Source organism: Rhipicephalus microplus, chromosome 9 (assembly GCF_043290135.1).
Source record: "Rhipicephalus microplus isolate Deutch F79 chromosome 9, USDA_Rmic, whole genome shotgun sequence".
NCBI lineage: Eukaryota > Metazoa > Arthropoda > Arachnida > Ixodida > Ixodidae > Rhipicephalus > Rhipicephalus microplus.
In genome coordinates this window covers 4,794,739-4,813,254 of record NC_134708.1, presented here as the reverse complement: position 1 = coordinate 4,813,254, position 18,516 = coordinate 4,794,739, and the positions used below count along the sequence as shown (strand labels likewise).

The 18,516-nt window shown below is 45.0% G+C and overlaps 2 protein-coding genes across 5 annotated transcripts in view; one reads left to right on the top strand and one right to left on the bottom strand.

Moving 5' to 3' along the window:
* Window positions 1-18,516, top strand: part of shot (dystonin-like protein short stop) — a 710,700-nt gene that overhangs the window by 412,691 nt on the left and 279,493 nt on the right. The window lies entirely within an intron of this gene.
* The window catches only part of LOC119163364 (cytosolic 10-formyltetrahydrofolate dehydrogenase), a 44,237-nt gene that overhangs the window by 23,261 nt on the left and 2,460 nt on the right, over window positions 1-18,516 (bottom strand). The window contains exons 1-4 of one of the 2 annotated variants that reach the window (XM_075874382.1): window positions 14,721-14,878; window positions 11,809-11,966; window positions 9,944-10,101; window positions 787-869 (exon numbers count right to left, since the gene is read on the bottom strand). In XM_075874382.1, the coding sequence (XP_075730497.1) occupies window positions 787-869; window positions 9,944-10,101; window positions 11,809-11,935 (368 nt within the window). In that variant the 5' untranslated portion in view covers window positions 11,936-11,966; window positions 14,721-14,878. Of the gene's footprint in view, window positions 1-786; window positions 870-9,943; window positions 10,102-11,808; window positions 11,967-14,720; window positions 14,879-18,516 lie in introns of those variants that run through there. The other variant, XM_037415347.2, reaches the window with a different exon arrangement.

Here is an 18,516-nt window from a genome sequence, read left to right as displayed (position 1 = left end):
AAACTGGCAGGCTGCGATTCGTCAACTATATGCGCGACTCGCTGGCTGGATTTCGTGTCGACCGGTTGTGCCCCCGCGATCTCCGACGACAGCGCAGCTCTGGCCGACTGGGCTCCCCCCAACGTCATCTCCTGACGCCGACAAGAGCTCTCGCCGAGTGGTTCTCCGTCCTCGGACTCTTGCGACTGTGTCCATCTTTCCTATCTCCTCTTTACTCCTCGTCGTTCGCTGTCCCTACGCCTCGCTCTCTCCTTCCTCTATATTATATAACTTTTAATCATATCCTTTTAATCCCTCTTTACCCCCATTCCTTATGAGCTACTGTTGAGGTGTCACACTCTGATGCAGACAGTTACGGGGCTCACTTAATCACATAAGAAGAAATATGGGTGATAATGTAATAACAGAAGCTACAACGAGTAAACTTAATATATACAAATTATACAATTTAGCGTGCACGAATTCAACAGTTATACAACTGACACTTTTGATAATTTTTTCACTTTTTATCAGGAACGAGCACTCAGAGCTGGGAATGACGCTTCACGTCCAGTACTGTCCTAATACCGCAAATGGCACAACTTTTCGACGGCGCCGTTCGCGGACTGCAGCGCGTCTTCAGCTTGGCATTCACCTTACTTGGACGGAATAACCAAGAGCATGTCCGACTGTAGTCGTAGTGCCGATAACGCCAACGGAACATTACGTACTTCCATATCACTCGACTCCTATAACACGCAACTCGATACGCTGAGTGTATCGCAATATACTCGTGAACTCTCTCACCAGTTCACAGATGAGGCTCCCCTGTGGCGCGGCAGCAGAGACGGGTGATACACTATGGACTGGTGCTTGGGCCACGTGATCACCTGTGCGAGCAACGAAAGAGGTTCCATCTAGAGTTGTCGCCTTCCGTAGCGAGCATTCAACTCGTTTAATAATAATAATAATAATAATAATAATAATAATAATAATAATAATAATAATAATAATAATAATAATAATAATAATAATAATAATAATAATAATAATAATAATAATAATAATAATAATAATAATAATAATAATAATAATAATAATAATAATAATAATAATTTATTCAACGTGCCCTGGAACAACCATGAGGTTTTAGTGCAGGCGCACGCAAGAATAAAACAGTACAATACAGACACTCTTCACAAAAATGAAATAAAGAGAGTGAGAACACATAAAATAAGAAATCAGTGCAAAATGGTAACAAAGAAAAAAAAAACAAGACGAGAATCATGGAAGGGAAGTGAAAATTAAAGGGGAGTGAACATACTCAACTGTGTAGAAACCTTCCTGAAAGACGGAAAATGTAAGAATATGTACATTGTGAAAAACTACGTTAAAACAGTGCAGAACTCAGATAAAAACAACGACAGTGAACTGTGGAAAACATCAAGATCATGAATGTTAACGTTATAGAGGCTTTGTATTCTGTGAACAGTAGAGCGTTGACAGAAGTTGGCAGGTACATGAAATGGTCGATTCTCTCTGGTTAACTGACGCGGAATCCGGAAATTTACACAACTGAGAATTAAAGAGCAGGATATCATACCACGAACTAGTTTGTAAAAAAAATCAACAGGTCAGCGCGATTTCGTCGGCAGAAAAATTATGCCAATGATAATAATCTTGCAGTGCTGGAACGAGATCCAGAGTGATTTCTAACAAAACGATAGTTTTAAATGCTTATGAATTTTTTTGGACCCGCTCAATGGCGCCACTGCCAGTTTAGCAATGCCATTCTAAATCACAGATGCATATTCAAGCTGAGGAAGACATATTGCGGTGTATAATTTATGCAAGGCTGTAGGATAACTTAATTCTCGAGAGATTCGAAAAGCGCAGCCGAGAAAACGAATGAGAGCACGTGTATAGTGAACAGCAAAATTTAGCGTGCTATCAGAAAAAACGCCAAGATAACTAATTTAATAAACATTACATAAGGACATGGTATTGAGCGAGTATGGAAATGACACGATGGTTGTTTTGCGATATATACTCGCAAAACTAGTCACTTTGTACAAGGAAGACGTTTGGCCATTTACGGCTACATAACATGATCTATTAAACAGATAGCTGTTCAGAAGATTCACAACAGACGAGTCAACATCAAAGTTGGCAAGTTTAACCAAAAACAGTGAGTGGCTGATTACGTCTAAAGCCTTGCTCAGGTCTCAGTAAACTAACGTCAACCTGTCTTCTCTGAGAAATAGGTGAAGAGATTTGCGTCATGAAAAAGCAAACTTGTGGTAGTTGAGCAACCAGGGAGAAACCCGTGTTGATTAGGAATCAATGAATTATTCATGCTAACATACAATATGTTGTGAAGAGCCAGCTCAAAGATCTTCGATGTGGCACACAGTAGAGAAATCGGGCGATAATTAGAAACATAAGTTTTGCAGCCCGACTTAATAATGGAAAACACGCGCAGTTTTCCATATGCTCAGAAATGTGGAAGCGTTCAGACTGTTCAGACAATTATTAAGTATTGTAGTCATTACTGGGATAAATATACTACCATGAGTCTTTAGTATGGCGGAAGGGATGCCATCTGGGCCACACGATAAGGGCCGTTTTAAGCACTTAATGCATGAGCAGATGAGCTTTTGATCCAGCGATTGACCACTAGATGTACTAACATCCTTGGGCTGCCGTACTAACTGAGTACTAGAGTCCGAGGTCTTGTAAACGAATGAAAAATTCGTGGCAAGACAGTCAATGACGCAATGCACTTCGATACTATCCGAATTCAGTATAGCCTGAAGTACTTCCCACTTTTGCTAGATAGTTTGCGTACATTACTCAGCTGGCCTGTCAGCAAGATCTTTTTCTAATAAGGCACTATACTAACTGCAATCCCGTTTTCATGGGCATTTAGAGATAGCTCAGAAAAAGCTGAACTATGCCTTCCACTTGCTGAATGGAGAACATTTAGCATTCTTGTGCGCGCGATCTCTTTATATGCTTCAGTGCACTTTTAAGTTAAATATAAAACCAGTGGGGATATTTACGATGTTTAGGTGTATATTTCGAAACAAAATTACGCATTCTACTTAACAAAAGCTCCGTAAACAGCTCAACTTTATCATCAACACTTGGTTTGTCAGTAACCTGTGACCAATCAACGGCTGGCAAGTAACAATGAATGCCCGTGTAGTCACCTTTATTGAAAGCAAATATTCGAGATCGGTTAAAAATACCATCGTAGCACGTTGTTTCAGCACATTAAGTGCTGAGTAGAATTTTCAGGATGACCAAGAGAGATTTCGGAGCATGAAACTTCAACAGGTTGACGTTTAAAGGACAGAAATTTATGACGTGGTCTCTGCAATTGACGACGGTGTTATGTTGCAGGAGGAAATTAAATGCCACAAGCTCCAACATCAGGCTCCACTTTTTTTAAATGAAGTAACTTTAGTGAGAAAAGGTAAGCATGCTCCAGTCAATTCCAGGCACATTGAAGCTGCAAAGAACAGTAATTCTGTGCCCACTATGGGATGATATTACATGTTCAATGAAAGACATGACAGCATAAAACTTGGCAGGGGTAATGCTGGGCGGTAAATAGAAACATACAACTAACAATTTTTCTCGGCGCTCAAGGCTGATTTCTAACCAGACTGATTTTCTTCGAAAGATTATAGGACTTTCCGTCTAATAGATTTCAGTGAACTGTCAATGGCAACCAGCACGCCACCGCGCTTCTGTTTGGTTGCCCTGAAATCTCGGTCGCTGTGGAAGGTGGTCGGGGGAAAAAAGTCAGATGAGGGAATTGCAGGGCCCAGCCTGGTTTCAGTAATAGCAACAATGGAAAAGACGAAAAAAGAACGTTAGCCAGATACATTTGCCTGGGTACGCAGACCAAAAGCATTTTGATAGAATATGTCTACGTTACACGGCACTTTTGACACCAGGAACTAGCTGCAGAGGGATGAAACACCCAACGAGAAGGCTTGAAGAGAGGCCACATCGAAGTGTCATTTAGGCGCAGTAGTGTTTCCTCGTCAACCTCGATGTAGAACGATGAATATGTCTGAAATTCAGTTTGAAAGCGCCTGCAAGAGATGGGAGAACGATCCATTTAAGTAAGATGTTCGTTGATGTCAGCAGCAGTAGTGTCCGAGCTCAGCTTCGAAACAAAAATGGCATTTGGCCGTTGCGTCCGATGTGGCCGTTGAGCTACATATATCACCGATGTTGCCATAACTCTAAACGAGGCACATTTCTTCTTTTTTTTACTTTCTCGTGTAATGATTGATTGATATGTGGGGTTTAACGTCCCAAAACCACTATATGATTATGAGAGACGCCGTAGTGGAGGGCTCCGGAAATTTAGACCACCTGGGGTTCTTTAACGTGCACCCAAATCTGAGCACACGGGCCTACAACATTTCCGCCTCCATCGGAAATGCAGCCGCCGCAGCCGGGATTCGAACCCGCGCCCTGCGGGTCAGCAGCCGAGTACCTTAGCCACTAGACCACCGCGGCGGGGCTTACTTTCTCGTGTAAGAAGTATATTTAATAATAATAATTTTACGTGTATACTTACATGAGCCCCTATCATTTAGCTTTCATGAAGATCCGACCACCGCAGTCGTGTTCGGCCCCGGGAGTGTGGCAGCTTGGGCTAGTTGGTATGGCATGACGGTAGTCATAGCGCGAGAACAAAACGACGACACAGGTGCCCTTCTTGTCTCTGTGTCGTCGTTTTGTTCTCGCGCTGTAACTACCGGCCCCAGGAGTTTCAAGTTAGCAGCCCAGAAACGTAAGCACCGTACCACCGTGGCTGCTAATAGCCAAAACTTCATTCACTCAGAGATGGTCCACTCTTCTGTCTAAAAATCGTTCAGATTCGCTTGTAACTCTCTTGCATTTGCGTTCCCTTCGCCTCCGTTACCTTTCCTGTGGCGATGGTCCATGCTCCCTTAAATAGAGGCAGCAGAAAATAGCGTAATTCTAATTTTCTGAGCTGCAATTACTTCCCCGTGGATTAGATTTTGTTCTGTCACGTGTGCGGTTTAGGCAGACAACGGTGAAACAGCTACATACCATGCCCTTGCTGATGACCCATGGAACGCATGGCGATATTGAAAAGCCTTCGCACACCGCTTCCGTGAATCTGAGGGACGGTTGTGCTAGCATTGCTCATCGGTCACGTTTATCGCTTTAAGCCTGCTGCAGGATGAAATAGAGGCATGTTACAATAGGCAGTGCTAAACAAATACAAAACGGCAACACTTTCCAAGAAGACTTCAGTTGAAATATTTCGCGGTGGTAATGCAAGGCTGACATGCATAGCATCGTACACCTCTGGGAAAATCCAACTTTGCGTAAGATGACCCGAGCAGTAACTCCTCGTATCACGTCATACTGATGTCTTACAACTTGAATAAAAAACGAGATTCTTCGCAACGTTGCACAAGCTTCGCTATTTATCAGTAGTTGACCATGAATTCATGATGATGATCATGTTGAGGCTGACAACGCTCACTTCAGGGCCTCTCTCGCGTTCCGCCTACCAAACCGGTTCTGCACTTGCTGCTGCCACCTGCAAACTTCTCATTTGCCCACCAGGCATGTTTGCCTTCTCTTGGAATCCAGTCGATTCCCCTTATCGCGCCACGTGCCCGGCCCATGTCCATTTCTTCTTCTCGATTGCCAATATATGATATCATTAACACCCGTTTGTTCCCTGACTTGCTGTTTCCTTGTATCCTAAGATTACACCTGCAATTTTTCTCTACATCGTCCTCGATTAAAGATAAGCCCTCTCCATAAGCCCCCAGCTTTTCTGTTCTATAGGTAAGCACCGGTAATATGCAGCTGTTATGTATACCTTCCTTTCGAGAGATAGAGCCTCTCCGCGTCAATAGGGGTCCCCGTGAGCTACGCTACGCCGCTTCATTTTGCGGGCGTCGCTACTGGTGGTGGTCAGAAGAAGAGAGAGAAAAAAGGCGGATCCCACGTACAGTGGGAATCGATGATATCCGGAGCACGAGTGATAGGTCACTTTAAAATCAGCACAACGTTACCAGACGGACGTAAATTAGGACATACAAGACTTCCATGCCATGATTATCATGTTAGGACGTGTAATTTGCCTTCGTCGTCTATTCACGTCACGTAATACCAAATTTGGTATATGTGGAGAAAGAAAACGGCTGCTAGTGCGCTATGAGCGTAGAATGCAGTCATATTTCACACGACACGCATATGATTATCGTGTTTGCACGTGTCATTTACCTTTGTCTTCCATTCACGTCACGTAATATCAAATTTGGTATATGTGGAGAAAGAAAACGGCTGCTAGTGCGCTATGAGCGTAGAATGCAGTCATATTTCACACGACACGCATATGATTATCGTGTTTGCACGTGTCATTTACCTTTGTCTTCCATTCACGTCACGTAATACCAAATTTGGTATATGTGTAACTAGTGAAATGGCCGTGAGCACGCTATGAGCATAGCATGTAGTCACGCATGCCAAGATTATCATGTTTGGACTTGTCATTTACGTTCGTCGTCCGTTCGTGCCACGTAATACCAAATTTTGTACATGTGAAGCTAGCGAAACGGCCGCAAGCGCATCATGAGCGTGGAATGTAGTCATGTTGTTACATTACATGCATGTCATGATTTCTGTGTTAGGGTCTGTCGCTTGTGTTCGCCATGCAGTCATGCCATACCATACCAGTTTTGCGATATGTCATGTCAACGAAGCACCGGTAGAGCAGCAAGGCTATGAAATGTAAATCATGACATTCATGACATACATTTTTATGTTATGACTAGTCACTTAGGCTTGTTACACAGTCATGTTATGCCATACCAATTTTGGTATAGATCGCATTATCCAAACACGCTGGAGAGCTAAAAATTGTAGGCGGATAGATAGATAGATAGATAGATAGATAGATAGATAGATAGATAGATAGATAGATAGATAGATAGATAGATAGATAGATAGATAGATAGATAGATGGATAGATAGATGAATAGATAGATAGATAGATAGATAGATAGATAGATAGATAGATAGATAGATAGATAGATAGATAGATAGATAGATAGATAGATAGATAGATAGATAGATAGATAGATAGATAGATAGATAGATAGATAGGGCCAAAGTCACTGAATTTCGCTAAGAAGTGGTTCGGCATTAAAAGGCGCCTAATTTCTTTCAGCCGTAGGGCGACATGGCGCAGTGCCTTGAAGAGGTATGGGGGAAGGGGAATAAAGATTAGGAAAGTAAAAGATAGAGATTATAGGAGCAGCAACAGTCACGGTCGTCTGCGGCGGGCCTCCCCCACCGATGACGTCATACGTGACGTTTTCCGTTCGGGTCACGTGTCCACGAGAGGTGCAAACGGACCTTAACCGTGAGACTCTGGATAAGAACGAAACAGACAGAGCGCGCAATCTGTTTGCCACGCTGCTCACTCAATCGAGACGGAAGTGGACCAACACGTGCCCTCGGAGAACGCGTTCCCTTCTTATCGCGGACCGCGTCGAGGAGGCCGTTCCGAAAACGGGGCCGAGATCGGTTTCAACCGGCCGCAGCCGGTTTCGCCTTTCGGGCAAGAAGCGTTTTTCTTCCATACACAGCGGTCGCCGTTACAGGGCCACTTACCAAGCTCTCAAAATACAAAAAAAAAGAGCGCAATATTTTCACATATCCTGTCCTTTTTGCGCGCTTCTGTGACGCAGTTAGTTCTCGTAACGTCTATAGCGTTCATACTCTCGATTGGTTCATATACGCGAAATATGAAATGTGATTTGTCTCCTGCACTGTTTTGCCATGCAGCCGACCATCCGTCCTTCCTTGTCTCGCATGAATATCGTGCACGATCAACCGATCACAATGCATTTTGTGATATGAAGGGTTTACCGTCCCATAACCACCATATGGATTATGAGAGACGTCGTAATGGAGGGCTCCAGAAATTTCGACCACCTAACCTAAATCTGAGTACACACGCCAACGGCAGTTGCGCTTCCATCGAAAATGGAGCCGCCGCAGCCGGGATTCGATCCCGCGACCTGCGAGTCAGCAGCCGAGTATACTTAGCCACGAGACCACCGCGGCGGGGTGGTTTCGGCGATCGGACGAGAACCGGCGCATTCAGCGTGGTATAGCTGATGGCGACATTTTGTGTTTGTGTGTTTACAACAGTGCCAACGGCGATAACAGCGTGTAGCTGAGGAGCGTGAAATACTGATAGGCTTAGTGCTGACATTGTTCACGTCCTTTTAAGAACTAAGGGGCGAGCAGTACGCATCGCGTGCACGAAGAAAATGAAAAAAATCCCCCCCCCCCCCTTCGCCTTTGAAGTTACTAGGGTGGTGAGTGGTCCTTTAAGACACGCGCGTGGACTTTGTTGATGCTGCACGACGCTGCTATTTGCTTCTGTCAAGAAAATAATGCTAAAAAATAAAATCAGAGACTAGATGTGAAAGACACGTCGCTGTGAGGCTGCACGTAATGACCAATGCGAGAGGTGCGACATGAGGGTGAATCGTTCAACTTTGCTTACGCAGGGCTGTGTTGACGGTAAACGAAAACAGCCGATCCACGGCGATAGCTAATTGGATCGAAACGGACGATGACTCATGTTACAACAAGCTATGTTGGGCCGATTGCCTCCTGGAAGCAGTATTCAGCTCGGGCCAGCCGAACAAAACTTGGAGGGACTTGCGAAGCTTACGTTCAAGCAGTAGTCGCGATTCTCGACAGAACACTAACGAATGCAGAGTGTGCAAGCCAGACAGGCGACTAGTGTACTTATAGGGGTGACGCAACCGCGGTGATGAGTGTCGCACCCCTAAGTGCTAGGATTCGAATTTTATTCTTAGTCATGGGGGGCCTTGTTTCCATTGTATAAAAGCAAGAAGAGCCCGTTCACTTGGATTTAGGCACACGTTAAAGAAATCTAGGCTGTCGAAATCGATTTCACATAACAGACCTTGTTTGAAACGGATGATTGGGCGAGCCATATGGTTCACATTTCCGAAAAATAAAAGGACGCTGTTTGTTGTTCATTTATTTCGCTGTTTATTTTCATGAAGACTTGCTCTTAGGCTAGACGGTGCGAATGCGTTTTCTAAATATGTGATGCTTAAAACGTAGAGAAAGGACTGTGAAGAGACGGTCTTTAATGCCGTTGTCTAATCTTTGAGACAGAAAACTGAAAATCAGCACTCCGGATTCGCCAACAGAACAGACAGCCGGGCTAGTGATTCAAAACGTATCGAATTGTGCTGCGCAAAATACAGGACGACGAACCCCTCTCTTCGTCTTTCGCCCTGTACAATTCAATACGTCGTGAATCGGGACGTGATGGAACGGGGGCATGGAAGACCACGAGTGGCGCCGTATTGGCCTTTTCTTCACTCAAGGCTCCCTAGCGCCGCCGTGGTCTGCTCTGACCTCTTCCCCAGAAAGGAGAAAATCCTCCTTTCCGTAAAAAAGGTCTACAAGGTCAGACATGATCTGAAGAAGGCTACTAGGTACGAAATTCCTAAAACGGATGCTTGGACGAGTAACTTTTCCTTTAATTCAATTTTCTTTCTTTCTTTCTCTCTTTCTTTCTTTCTTTCTTCCTTTACTTTTTGAGTGCGAATGCAGACTGTACAAAGAAAGTAGAGTGTGCGCACTATAGAAACATTTTAGTCGTCTTTTTAGAGTGCACAGCCTTCTCTTTTTGTATCCTCCTACCTCTCCGCGCCACCGCTACATGCTGAATCCGATAAGCGACCGCTTGCCGGCCATTGCAGCACAGTTTCATAGACACACACGAGAATGTTCGCCCCGTCCAAGCGTCGGCTACATTAACATTAGCCGCAGCGGATACGATGCATTTCCACACCGAGCGCAGCTGTGTGTTTCAAGGGGGGCCAAGCGGTGGTACCTCCATCGGTATGAACTGGCTGCAGAAAGGAAGCACGTTCAGCTCGGCCTGGACCTCCTCGTAGGCGCACATCACCTCGGGCAGCACGCCGCCGCCCTTGGATCGCCAGCGGCCGAGCTTCAGCACGCGATTCACGCCACACGCCGACGCCGTGGTCGCTGCAATGATCACAATAATCGTTATCAGCCGGTCGTTGTCCATCTATAGGACAGCTCACGTGCAAATAAATAAGACATTGGGGGTGTCATAGGGAGTGCGCCAATAAGCTTTAGACAGGGATAAATAAGGTCAGTTATTCTTTGATAATTATCTGAGGAAAACCACCTTCCTGATAACATCGTATCAATTTATGATAATCATTTGTTTGCAGGTTTAACCAAGACTGTATAAACGGACTCTCCTCCTCTGTTTTTACTTTGCTTGTGCATAGCAAGAGCATTTGGTTATTCTGGGCTACGTATGTTACCTTAGTGCATGTTTGTTATTGTTTATCATTTGAGTGGGAACGCGTTATATGCCTTTGTTAAAGTTTAGCCAAAACTAAAGTCACAAGCCTTTGTAATGAATGTTCTATCTGCTTTTATGTTTTTCGTTCATTTATTGTAATCACTCTCTCTTTTATATGTTCTAGCCCTTAAGGTTGTAATAAATGAACAAACAAAATAAATATAACAGGCTGAAAGATCATTTATTTTTATTTTATTTTTCCTTGCTATAGCCAACCTGTACTGAGGGGTGAAACGGTATGTTCCAGTTCCAAAATTTTATAGAGCACATAAGTAATATTCAATTCTGAACATTCTTTCGTGGCTCTCCGGTAAGCACCGATCCAATATTGCCCTAAAAGAGTGCGCACTCAAATAGCCGCCTAATTATCCAGCCACCGTAGACTGTCGTCATTCTTATCGATCGTGTCCGGGTCTCATACTACGCATGCATATTTTTTCTAACACTGATCAGTTGTTGGATCCGTATAGTAAGTCACGCGCGTATTATGGAAATAAACGTGAGTAGAGAGGAAGAAGATCATGTGCCGCAGTGGGTCATGACCTAAGCTAGAGGAGCCGAGCTGTTGGTGCGATGACTGTGATTCCGGACAGGTTAGCGCCGCCTTTTTCTAACCTGGTTGTGTTCTTAACGCCTGTAAAGCTTCCGGTGAAGGGCTACCTGTCACCAATAAACCACGTTGCAGAGTGGTGGAGGTGCTGGGCACCCAACCTGGAACAGGAGTATGCCCACATCATCTTCTTTCTCTCTACACGTGTGTTTCAAGCACCTTGTCGCCATAAAGCGGTGGCCTATCGTAAACGGGATTACGCCACGAAAATTGATTAAATCCCACTACTCCCCCCCCCCCCCCACTGTGTTGCGTTGTTGTAAGTTATTGTACGATGAACACCCTCCTGCAAGCTCAACTCGCGATTCTGAAAACGCCACACACTTGAAGCACCCATGTAGTTTCCTCTAGTGATTTGTTTCATTGCAAACTTATTGGTCTGTATATTACCCTGTAATCTTTACACTAATAAGTGAACGACGTCTCTCAAACTCATGCGTTGTACACAGCTAGGCAGAATAATTTAAACTGAGCATCGCGATGAAAACGCGCGCGGAGGTTTCGTCAGAAATGGAGACCCTTGCCGTCGGCGTGTTTCAGTAGCGCTATCAGAAGGTATGGATTTTAACGGTGACTAATTAGTCAGTAAGCTGCATTCTGGAGAGACCGTCTACTCAACTTATAGTGACATCTACGTGAATCTCCCCCCTCCCCCCGCCAAAAAAAAAAATCGCATACTCGTCCGAAAATATTCCACGAAATGTGACGTCACATACGTCCCAAGGTTCGACAGGGGAATAAGACTCACCCAGGGCGTCTTCTCGGCCATCCTTGTCGGGCACGGTGAAGACGCCCACGATGTCGTGTCCGTTCTTCTGCAGAAGCTTCAGCACCTCGCTGGCGAAAGCACTCTGGCCGATGATGGCGATCCTCATGGTTGTCAGGGTATACGGAGTCCTCGCTGCGCTGTACGCGCGACATATATAAACAAGATGCTTAATGTGTGACATCACCTATTCCAGGTTGCATCACTTTGTTCAAGACAAAGGAGGATGCAATGAGTGAAGATAAGCATGAGATATTGGTCAAAAGTGTTCCAGGCAAAGGACGCACTTAGATTTCTGGTGGTGTGCTTGAAGAGGTTCCTAGAGTACTCTGCCATCAAGTATATATATATATATATATATATATATATATATATATATATATATATATATATATATAGGAAAGAAATGTATACCTAAGGGCTCGTTTTTCCGTGTTTTAACACAATATTAATGAGATATAACATACAGTAATGCCAAGGAATGTACAGGGGAAGTTATTAGAACCAATGGAATGTAAATAAGAAGAAAGAAAAGTGGATGAAAAAATAACCAGCCGTTAGCAGGAATCGAACCTACGACCTGCGAATAACGCGTTCGATGCTCTAACCACTGAGTTACCACAGCGGCCTTCCCTCCATCCACTTTTTGGGGTTTATATGTGAATTTAGAAGTGGGAGTGACAGTCAGCGCCATCTATAAGCCAAGCGGCGAGTGTGAAAACACTCTTATGCGCATGTTTTGGCGTCACGTAGCACGTGAACTTATTATGAGCGGGCAGCTGATTAATTTTCCCTCTTATACAACCTAAACACACCAAGTCTGCCAGTACGAGACCCTCGTTCAATGAAATAAGGGAAAAAAATGTATACCTAAGGGCTCGTTTTTCCGTGTTTTAACACAATATTAATGAGATATAACAGACAGTAGCATAGAGTTGCATAGAGTTGCACAGTAGCATAGAGTTGCGCTCTCTATGCTACTGTGAAGAATTTTTTTTTTTTTTGGGGGGGGGGGGGGGGGGCACGGGCTTCATGTGCTACCCTCTCGCTACGGCCTCTGCTCTGGGGGGGGGGGGGGTCATCCTGGAACCGCTACTGATTGCGACGTATACGCGGCTATGTTGATAATATTGATATATCAGTGGTGTAGCCAGGGAGTGGCACCCCTGGCTCGTTCGTCAACCCCCGAACGCAGTCTAGTTGTGCAATCAGAACCATTCTACTTATACGAAAATTAAAAATAATTAGCGTACATGTAGTAGTACATGTAAGAATGAAAATAAGTTATGAGCCTCATTTGCGGCTTCGTTAGTAGTGTGATCACTGCAGAGAAGCCTCAATATAGTCCGTATGTATTACATACGACGTAAGCGCGTTCACCAGTCTTTTAATACTTATTCTAATACTTAATGAGTTCCAGGCACATCATAACGCGAGTTTGAAGGGAATGCTTTCATGTCGACTTTTTTTTTTTTTTTTGCACAGACGTTAACGCAATAATCATACAAGCGAAGGGAAAAAGGCGACCCGATAAGTGTTTTGGCGACGAAAGCCAGCACAATGCGGTATATGGTCGGCAGCGACTGTAGAGTCTCTGCCGAGCATACTATAATAAAGGCGTCAGCGACGATATTTTAGAAAAGTCTTTGAGAACAAAAAAAAAAAAACAGGTTCCAAAGGATGTGGTTCTGTGTCAGGCAGTTGCGCAAGCTGCAGCACTATACTGTTGCCAGGGGTTAAGGTGGCGTCCTTCCGTGATACATATCCTTGCTCCGACAGGGGCATCCTCAGCAATGTAGTCCAGAGAAGAAAAGAGAAAGCACTCCGTCACAAAGCCGTCCTTCCTGGAGCAGCAGCTAAATCGTGTTGTTCCACGCACTTGACGTGATTTTCATTGGAATATATTCCGTTTACTTTTTTTATTGGCACCCCAACGTTGGAGCCTCCCCACGCATATCACCGCATGCATGCGCATGCGTAATGATTTTCCAAGTTGGTTATTTACCAGCATGCCGTATCTGAGCGGGTGCACGCGTGCCTGCACTGTGCTGTGTTGGCTTAAACAGTGTGTAGTGGCGCTCAATATCAGATGAAACAACACGGCGGTTGAAGGGGTTGCAAGCCTATATTGTAGCACCGGCAGAGCTGAAATAGGTTTTGGAAATATCAGTAATCGAAACGTCGCTGATTATTTCCCATGTTTGATCCATAGAGCTTCCTAAAATTAACTAGAGGGATCTCTGGGGCTGCGATCGTTCAGTGACCATAGGAATGATGGGTGGATTTGCCTATTATTGGCCTCGAACGCATTTGCGACTTCATTTTGTTCTGAATGAAACAAAGGATGGTTACAAACTTCGTGAGCCGATTTGAAATGGCAAGCCTAAAAGGTTAAAGTAGTGAAGTGCAACTGCTGAACATTTGCCGATTGTTCTTTCAACTTCAAGCCACCCGAAGCCACAGGCTTAGCCGGAGGGCGGGAGAGAGAGATAACCCCACGAAAATTTTCAGTTTTGCATATCTACATCGTGGTAACCTGGTTGAAATTATATTGATGAGTAGCTCAGGGGACAAATTGCAAGTCATAATTACTGAACTAGACACGGAAAACAAAACAGTAGGTCTGAAAATTATAATCATAAAACTAACATAACGTACAACAGTTTTGGCAGAGAACAGAGCTTTGCGATAGGTGGAGACACACTGAAAGTTGTAAAGGAATACGCCTATACTTAGAACAGGCGTGGAGTAACCGTGGAGCCGAACGACGAGAGTGAAATAACTATAAGGATAGGGTGGATCAGATTCGGCTAGCATTCTCAAATCATGAGTGGTAATCTTCCACTAACCCTCAAGAGGAAGGTTTGTAACAGCTGCGTCTTACCGACACTTACCTGATGGAGCCAAACCTGGAGGCTTATGAAAAGGGCTCAACCTAAATTCAGGACGACGCACATGGTGATGTAAAGGAACACGATAGGTGTTGCCCCTAGATATCTCATAAGGGAAGCAGCTGGTTCAAAATGCGCTCACGGCGTGCCTTATTGCGCTGCGGGAAGGGACACACCACTCGGCGTGACGTGGACGCGAGATGTAAACCATCCGTGGAAACAGCGGCCTGACGTCGGCGCGGCTTCCGTCCGCTCAGTGCTTCGGCGAAAACGAAAGAGGAGTTGCTGGCAACTTGGAGTACGTTGCTTCTGACATAGGGTGGTGTGTATGCGGGGATTCCCGAGGCATGTTGCCCGTATATAAGGCTGTTAGCGAAAGGCAAGCAAGTAAAGCCCTTCCAGCCTGCACACGTCGGCAAAATGAATTGAGCTCACTCAGGCCGAATTGAGAAATATATTTTACGCTTTGAACTCATTCTCCAAAATCAAGCCCAATAAATTTTTCTTGAGGCTCACACGGAATCGCTAATACTTTCGCCAATCAGACTCGGATTCACCATACGCTTCCTCAATCGCACTCACTCATAACTCAGCTGGACTAACTCACGGGTATTTACGGGTGTCAGACGGCCGTAAATACGGGCGTCAGACGTATTTACGGGCGTCTTCCGATGGAGCCTGCTGACGCAATCGCATGCGCATGAAATGGTCGTCGTATGCGGATGGAAGTGGTAGGAAGGCCGTGATGAACGCTGTAGTCCAGTCACTCCAGGAGTTGTACTTGTAGCCATCGTATTGATGCCACGCTTTGGCGGAATCGCGCAGTTGGCTAACGGCTAGCGATAGCGTCACGTCGTCAGTCCAAGCATGTCGACGGGCCAACGAATGGATCTCATCCAGCCAGACGGTTGGGCCTTAAAGAACGCCAGTAAAGTCAGAAATTTCAGCCATGAACGGAGGAGGCAACGCGGTACGTGCACAGGCTGCTGAGAAGGTGACGATGGCGTCTGCAAGACGCTGGCTCGAAGTGCGATGGCCTGCAGAACCGTGCAGAGTTCGCTGGCGGTTACAGGCGAGGAATTACGCCTGTCTTCTGGCGACGGTACTGACGTTGCTCTAGGGTTGGTACCTGAGGCGAAGTTCTAGGGAGCGTGTACGGCGTTCCTGGACAAGGAGGCGGTTTGCGAAGCCAATTCAGTGGAGTCACCTTGTGGTTTGGCAAGGACGCCTGCAGGCAGCGCGCTGGCTTCGGTACCCGCGATGGCCAGGTCGGATGCCATGGCCACGGTAGCAGGACCTGCAGGCTGCTGGAAAGTGCGTCCACTCCGTAGGACGGTTTCTTCATGCAGGTCGTCGCGTAAAGGTTCAATGAACGGCTGTGCCATTGTATGAGCGACACAGACACAACACCCGTGTTCTTGTTATACCTGTGTCACACGGGCGCGCAAAAAGTCTTTTAAGTAAGCGGTCTTTTACGAAGTTGAAAGACTTTTAACAAAGAGGTGTTTGCGGCGCAGACACACGGCAGCAACGATCTCCTTTTAGTGTTTTCGTTCGAAGACGCTAGCGAAAGCGTGGCGCTAGCAGTTAAAAGCGAAGAAATGAAAATTAAACGATGTATCACGATGTACAAAGTAAAGACTTGTTGCACTGCTCGTTTCTTGAAATAAATTTAAGATTAAGAGATGAATAAACACCAATGTAAATGTTTTTTGCACTAGACAAGGAAGCATTCCCATAACTAGCGACGTGCACAAGTCCGTCTGGCACCACTATGCTTTTATTTACCGTATTTGTTTTTAGCTGCTCTCGATTGCTCTCGACACGTTATGCTTGACCGTACGGGAGAAAAAGCGAGGATCCCAAGCCTCACGGCCTGCCTTCTCGCTCTGGAAAGCGAGGCAGACGCTGCAAAAGCCGCCAAGAAGAGGATAAAGCAGCGCAAGACCGAGCGTCACCACGTGATATTGCCGACGCGTTGTAGCTGCTTACGAGAGTAGAAAAGGAAATAACCATTAAAAGAGTTCATTACACCTTCTGCAGGATATGAAATTTGTTTTTACAAAGAGTTTTGGTGACAAAAAAATAAGCATTCGCTCTTTTTTTCCCACCACTCGAAAATTGCTGGCGCCTACTGGTTTCGAGGCTACTCATGCGGAGCCGTAAAAGAGATCGACGAACGCCGTTTACGAAAAAGACCGCTTCTGAAAAGGAGTTCGCTCTGTGCCGTGTGTCTGCTATCAGGAACTCCTTTTCGGAAAAAGACCCCTTACTTAAAAGACTTTTAAGTGCCCGTGTGACAGGGGTATTATTGTTCTTGTTGTCCTTCACTAGTGGCTTATACACACTGTCGGAGATCGGCCAATAATAGAGTGATCTTATAAAGTATTATTCGATCTTGGAGTAAAGGAACTTACAAATTGAAAACGTTACAAATTTTTGAATGAATGTTTGATGATCACTGACCTGTGCTTACTGTAAAGTTTTTGTATAGATAATAACCTAGATCGAAACCTAGCTTTCTAAAAAGGAAAAAAAGAGAGAAATTATGCGTATGTCGACACAGAAGAATAATTTTAGTCTGTTAGTCTTTTCGTTTCATTCAGGTGATTCCGCACTGCCTCGCAAACTTTCGCACTGGCAAATCCAGAAATAGTGGCTGCTGAAAAGGACAAAATCACGGCGTGGATAAATTCATTCCAATAGCACGTAAAGGATTTTCTAACTGGAATTTACGAGCTGTAGTAAATCGTCTACATGTCAAAAAGTAATGGTCCACAGTTTCTGGCTCACCACAGAAAGCGCACATTGAAAAAAGAGCCTGACCAGACCTGTGTTGGTAGAAATTTAGTTTGGACACCCGTACAGCGCAGCCTCGTAATTGCGACTTCTAGTTTACGTGTGTCACAAAAGGATCGACGCTAGGGATATAATAAGTGCCGATATTCAGTCGTTCGCCGGGCAAGCTGTTCTATTCTGCCTCTTCTTCCTCGCTGGCTAGCACATGGCCCACAGCTGTCGCGCCGCTCTTCGTTACAATAAACAGAAGCAGGAATTGCGCATGCCTTGCAGGACACTAATGAAAGCTCAAGTACCATCCTGCTGTCGATGAATCAGTGTATGAGTACCAGTGAGACTTATTTAACACAATTCATTTAAGTTTCTAAGCGCGTCTTCACTGATATCATGCATCGGTGCCCTCGTGCCTTTCCTTACATTTCACATTGACTGGTATTTATGATCGCTCCATCTAATTTATTTATTTATTTATGTATTTATTTATTTAGGAAAACCTTGAATAGAGTCGAAAAGCTGCGGCTTCTATACGTTTGTGATGACAGCAGAACAAGACCAGCATTTATTTCTTCTCCATTAAAGGGCCACTCATCAGGATTGACAATTTTGAGCTGACAAGCGCAATGCGTAGATGAGGCGTTCATGATCACATCTGCCAAAATTTGCAACGCTACGCACCGCGGAAATAGGTGAAATTTCAAGATGAACGTTGCTCCCCTTTCCATTTGCGGGCGCGCGCCCAGAGAATGAGGGCATGGCGTGCGCGTATGAATGGCCCTACGCACGCGGCAATGCAGTGACGTTGGCCCTCTAGGTAGACGACTCTGCTCTGACGTTGTCGACAGTGTACCACGTGACATGGCAAAGCGCGTCCACGCAACGAACGAATGGGAAACGACAGAAAAAAAGCATTAATGGAAAACAGGAATGCTTGCGCAGGGATTGATGACCCTACCCGAAGATTGCAGCACCTTTAATCTTATTCAAAGAAATATTCAAGTTT